At 45.7% G+C, this 5,724-nt stretch overlaps 1 protein-coding gene across 1 annotated transcript in view; it reads left to right on the top strand.

Annotated features, from left to right (window-relative positions):
* rybpb (RING1 and YY1 binding protein b) overlaps nucleotides 1-5,511 on the top strand; it is a 17,557-nt gene extending 12,046 nt beyond the window's left edge. The window contains exons 3-5 of the mRNA XM_005726614.1: nucleotides 2,825-3,130; nucleotides 3,219-3,317; nucleotides 3,650-5,511. Of these exons, the coding sequence (XP_005726671.1) occupies nucleotides 2,825-3,130; nucleotides 3,219-3,317; nucleotides 3,650-3,899 (655 nt within the window). The 3' untranslated portion in view covers nucleotides 3,900-5,511. The remainder of the gene's footprint in view (nucleotides 1-2,824; nucleotides 3,131-3,218; nucleotides 3,318-3,649) is intronic.
* Nucleotides 5,512-5,724: the final 213 nt, after the last annotated feature.

The following is a 5,724-nucleotide window of genomic DNA, read 5'->3' as shown; positions in this document are numbered from 1 at the left end:
ACACACACACACACACACACACACACACTTTACCAGGAATATATTGGCAGCAGTGGGAGGTTGGAGCAATTTCTGCAATTGGACCCTGGGGTTTACTTTTGGTCCTACTCCCAGTATCCATTTTCCTTTGTGCTATATAGATGCTTCTTATTTGATTTGGATATTCACTTGTAAAAGTAATTTTAGCGGTGTTGTAGTTTAATTAGTACACTCCCATGTTCAACAATGTGGAATAATTCAGTAATGAACCGTAATGGTTTTTAAGCAGGAGACTTTTTCAGGGCCTCTATTATTTCATGAAATCCAGTAGCACACACCGTAGTGTCATGCAGAGCGGCGTGTTAATGAGCCACAGAGCAGCAGTGTGCAAAGTCACGATGTATGGTCAGTGAATAAATAATGGGGTAAAGAGAGCAGTGGCTCTGTCATGCCAGCAACAGCTCATGGCTGACTTACAGCTGGCACTGAATCACCGGCTAACCAGCAGGACGGCTTCTGCTGCCACCAGTGCTGTCGACACAAATCTCAAGCTCTGACCAGGGCATCAATTCTGCAATGGGCTTATCAGTCACTCACTCATTCACCACCTCCTTGACTCACAGCACTGGCTGCCACAAAGAATGATATCTGGTCCTGTTGGATCCTGTCTGTTTACTCGTGGCGGTGGATTAAAGAAGTAGATTTAAAACCTTCAATACGTTCTCATATTTTGTTAGCTGTGCATATTTCCAGCAGGATGATGATACTGAATGAGGTCCAGAGATCTGTTGAATTCCCATAGAGAGAACCATCGAGACAGGACAAGGAAAATCCTATGTCAGGAATTCATGTTAATGTCATCGAACATTACGCTTTATCTCCCTGGTGATGTGACACACAACATCCAGTCCATTACTGTAGTTACTAAATTCATCACTTTGTATTTAAAAGCTTTGCTGAGTTTAGTTTGGCTTTTCCAATTAGGACCTCTCATACTCAGCACAGGAAGTAATTACTCCAAATTAAAGTGGAATTGGGATCTCTTTGATGGGAATAGGATAGGGTTGGCAATTATAAAGATGAGATTTCTCCCAGCTTTAATTTTCACCCACAGAACACTCCCAAAACGAGGCCACACACAGGGGCAGCAGGTAGGAGGGGAAAGAAAACGGGCTCCAGAGAACCACAGCAGCTAGTGGATCCTGGATCAACAGCCCAGGGCTCATCAGCATTCAGCACAGCTGCTGTATTGATTGAAATGTAGTGCAAGCATTACAACATGATGCTCTATTATACCCCAATTGATTGTCTTCTGATCAGCTGCGGGTCCCCACCCTCTCCTTCTCACTCTGTAATAGTTCACAGCAGGAGGAGAATAAACGAGCTTGATGGAGCAGTTGAGGATTGGGAGCGAATCAGCAGAAAAAAAACAGAAAAGATGGACACAGCTCTGAGTTCATAAGCAGCGGGCCACTAAAAGGTTGGGAGACTTGGAGAGCGGAGATTCAATTGTGAAAGATGTGCGAGGATTTAAGTGCAGACACAAGAGTAACAGGAGTGGCAATATGATGTTGCTAAATTGAAACACTGAGGCCTGCCACTTAAGCTGCTGTCTGAAAACCACTCTCTACTGCAAGCCACTTAAAACAGTCTGACACACTACAGCTTCATTTTCCAGCAGTAACCCTTGTTTGTCTGGACTGATACTTGGACCAGCAGAGTTTCTACAACTTTCAAGCCTCACTCCGTGACCACAGGTTTACTAAAGCAGTCAGAGGTCAAGGGATGAGGGCTGCCTTCTGCTCTACTGGAGTATTGTTGCAAAAAAAGAAGAAAGAAAGAAACTTCCTGCCAAGATTAGAAATGGTTTTGGAAAGGTTGGGTATACACATCTAACTAGTAGAACTTGTTCCTGTTGAAAGGGCCCCTGAGCAGCCATTAAGCTGTGCCCGGCTGTTTGTTTGCACGCTAAGCTTTTCGAGTGCATGTTTGTGTGTGTGTGTGATCGTACTTGTGGTTTACTCCTCACCACGCTTGCCCAGTGCTGGCTTGTGATTATCCATGTTGCTGGCTGCGGTTTGGTCTCTGCTGAGTCTCTGGAAGACTACAGGCATCTTTCCCTCTCCCCCGAGTGCCCCCCCCCCCCCCCCCCCCCCCCTCCCCCAGATGCTGTCAGCTGATGTTCATCATGCAGCAGGTGTGTGTTTTGGCTCAGTCCCTCCGACTTTGGGTTACCTCACAACTTCCCTATTCAGCAGTTCTGTGGCGTGAGACCACAGAAAAGATGTTTTCAGGAACAAATTGTTTTATGTGAACCTCCCTCTCTGGTTAATTAGAAGTTGCTTGTGACATTTATCTTACTTGTGTTTATTGTCTCTGCTGAATAAGAATGCTCAGTCAGATTGCGGTTTGTGATTATTTGTGTTTTCAAATGAGTTATAAAAAAAGGGCTCTGTGGTTGCTGGTGAGCTCACTGAGAGGGAGCAGCAATACCACGTCCAGCTGAATCTCAATCTGTGACAAATTGGGCCAACCCTACAGTAATCAGATTAGAGGACCTAAGTGACGTGCTGCAAATGTCCCACCTTGTGATCCTGTGCATTCATTTTATTATGACCGTGAGCTAATGAGATTAGTCCTAAAATAGAGCTGCTCCGCCAGGAAGCGGCTGCACAAACCTGCCTGTGCAGCAGCTGGGAGCAACAAGCCTTCCCCCCTGCTGACCTCCACGTTCAGTCGCTTCTCTTCGTCAGCTGTAGCATGACCACGTTGGTCTGTGGCCAAAGTCAGTTCACAGCTCTACTACAAGGCTAATCCATGTTTGTGCCTTGGATCTCCTCCACAGGAAACCCCGGATCAACTCCCAGCTGGTTGCCCAGCAGGTGGCTCAGCAATACCCGATGCCTCCCCCACCCAAGAAGGAGCGGAGAGAGAGGAGCGAGCGCATAGACAAGGAGCGCCCGGAGGGTGAAGGAGAGCGAGCCAACGGAGAAGGACGCCCACAGGTCGAACGTCCAGAGAGAGTGAGGCCAGAGGGAGACACTCCTGAGAAGGAAAAGAGCGACAAGGAGCAGCCAATCAAAGACAAACCCGACAGAGAGAAGGAGATCAGCCCAGCTCTGACGAAGAAGCCCAGCAGCAAAAAGACCAGGTCAGCGTACGAATCACAGCGCATGTTTCTGCATGCCTGCAGTGGTGCTGATATCAATCCTCACTTGTGTGCGTTTGTTTTCCTCCAGACCCAAATCTGACAGCCATCAGAGTTCACCCAGTGACAAACACAGCATACAGTCTGGCAAATCAGCAACCAAGACCAACAAGAACTCTCACATTTCCAGGTGCGTAGCCCACTCCGCTGCTCTGCATGTGTTTCACAGAGCACGTGGTTTAACTTGTATGACTATGCAGTAGTTCTGGTCAGAGAAACTCATCTAGCACAAGGTTAGTGGGAAAGCTCAGCTGATTCACAAATGATCTTTTACACTAAACGCCCACTCTTACTTTTGATGCACTTGTTCTGACTGTGCATGTGTCACCCGATGAATTGAGCAATTTAGTGTAACCACCCCCACAGTGCTGGAAGCCTCCCATTGTTGTTGCTGAGATGCACATGTTGTAGTTGGCAATTGTGACTACTAATATTTAGTTTTTCTCCTTCTCTTCTCCTCAGGCCCAAACTGAAGAACATTGACCGGAGTACTGCCCAGCAGTTGGCTATCACCGTAGGGAACGTCACGGTGATCATAACAGACTTTAAGGAGAAGACCCGCTCCTCCTCCACATCTTCATCCACCGTCACATCCAGCGCGGGCTCCGAACAGCAGCACCAGAGCTCCGGTTCCGAGAGCATGGACAAGGGCTCGTCACGCGCCTCCACCCCAAAAGGGGATCTCTCTGTGGGGCATGACGAATCGTTCTGAGGTCCCGCTGCCATCCTCCACCACCTATGACCCACCCTTGCACCGCTCCCCCCTTTCCCCATGTTTCTGGACACTATGGATCCCACAGGGGGAGGGATTTCACCTTTTCCCATCGCCGACCCGCCTTCATTCCACGATCTCCCCTGGATGCTAAGAGGAACAGTGAGGTGCCATCTTTTACGGAAAACAAGCGCCCCCCGCTTGGCGAATATCCCTCGTGGTTACACCTGTGGCACAGGCGAGGAGAGGTGGCCTACACGGAATAACACCCTCATTCCTTCCCCTCAGCCCCCTCCCCAGTAGCATCCAGACACTTGTATGTATTGTTTTATATTTGTACGTGGATGTGAGGCCAAGTCAACTTTTTTTTGTTTGTTTGTTTTGTTTTTGTAAAGAAGAATTCTCCGCTGGGCACAATAACCACCACTTTTTTTAATAACTTTAAAACTATTATTACCTTTATTTATTACCTGTTGCACCTGTATACTTTGATATTCTCCTTTTTATGTTGAAGCTTTGCTGTGTAGCTCTGCAGATCGATCGTTCCTTCAGTGTTTTTACTACAGTCTGAAAACAATAGGACAACACACGCACACACACGTCAGATACAACACACATATACACTCACACACATACACACACTGGTGCTAGATACACTGTGAAGCGGTTTTGCAGATCTGGGATTGCCCATTCGCTCAATGTGACAAAGTGCTGATGAATCAAATTCTCATTCACTTTTCTCAACAACACTGTCTCGCTGAACACTGTCGGGACCTCCAGGTCCGTCTACTTTTTCTGTACAGGTCATTGTGCATCAGAAGAAGGTCACCTAAAGTTCAGACACCTGACTTTTTCAACTAGATTGTCTATGATTTAGTATGCTATAGCAGATCTCTTATACAGTATCTTATGTCTTTAACTGTACAGTGTAGGCTGTTGTGTAAAACACTAAAAGCTGTCAATATTTTTCTGCATTTGGTACTTAAATATTGAGTTTTCTGGCTGCAGGCAGAGCTGTCCTCTCAGCTGGTGAGGAGCCAGAGCATTTTCTGTTGTGACTGAATGATGGTTAAAAGCAGTTCCACTTGGTAAAACCATATCGAGCTGTAAAAATAGACCTGTTGTGTCAAGCTGTTGTGAGTCGATTTAATTTTATTTTTCCTCCTCCACCTTCTTTCTTTTCTTTTTTTGTGGTCCTGAAGTCCACCCAGAAAACAGAGTGCAGAGACGAGAACAATTTACAAAGACTGACAATTCAATTGACTTGTTTTTATTTGTATTAATTTAAGACTCCTGTCATTGAAGGCAAAACAATATTGCAGTAGTTAAATAGAAGACAATTGTTCTTTCAATTTTAATGCAGCAAGGCTTATTTAAGGGTTTTAATTCACGTTCACCTTAGCTGATACTAGACCAACATAATTTCCTTTTAACTGTATGAAATTGTATAAAGAATAAATGTGTATATGATATCTTAGTTTTATTTATTGAAGGACCAAAGGAATTTCATAATGACATGATACATAGACAGATGAATAACAATTTGAAATGCAATTATCTAATGTGTGAGATGAATAACAGTTTAAATAAAGACTAATATAATCCATGTAAATGGTGTTCTTATTGTCCACTCATCTTTGTGCGTGGCTAAATTGGGGCAGAGGTCATCATGCTGTGAGCGGAGTCGAGGGAAAACCACAGCTCCACACGCAGTGGTGGATGTTGCCTCGTCGTGCACACAGTGAGAAGCAGTGTGGGCGTGGGAAGAGCTCTGGGTCTTAAGACTTTGGCCTTAGCGAGCCCCTCTTCGCTCTGCTGGACTACC

The sequence above is a fragment of the Pundamilia nyererei genome, unplaced genomic scaffold (assembly GCF_000239375.1).
Source record: "Pundamilia nyererei isolate P.nyererei 1_Seehausen unplaced genomic scaffold, PunNye1.0 scaffold00021, whole genome shotgun sequence".
In the NCBI taxonomy this organism is placed as follows: Eukaryota; Metazoa; Chordata; class Actinopteri; order Cichliformes; family Cichlidae; genus Pundamilia; species Pundamilia nyererei.
Note: the sequence above shows the minus strand (reverse complement) of the source record. Positions and strands in the feature narration are given on the sequence as shown.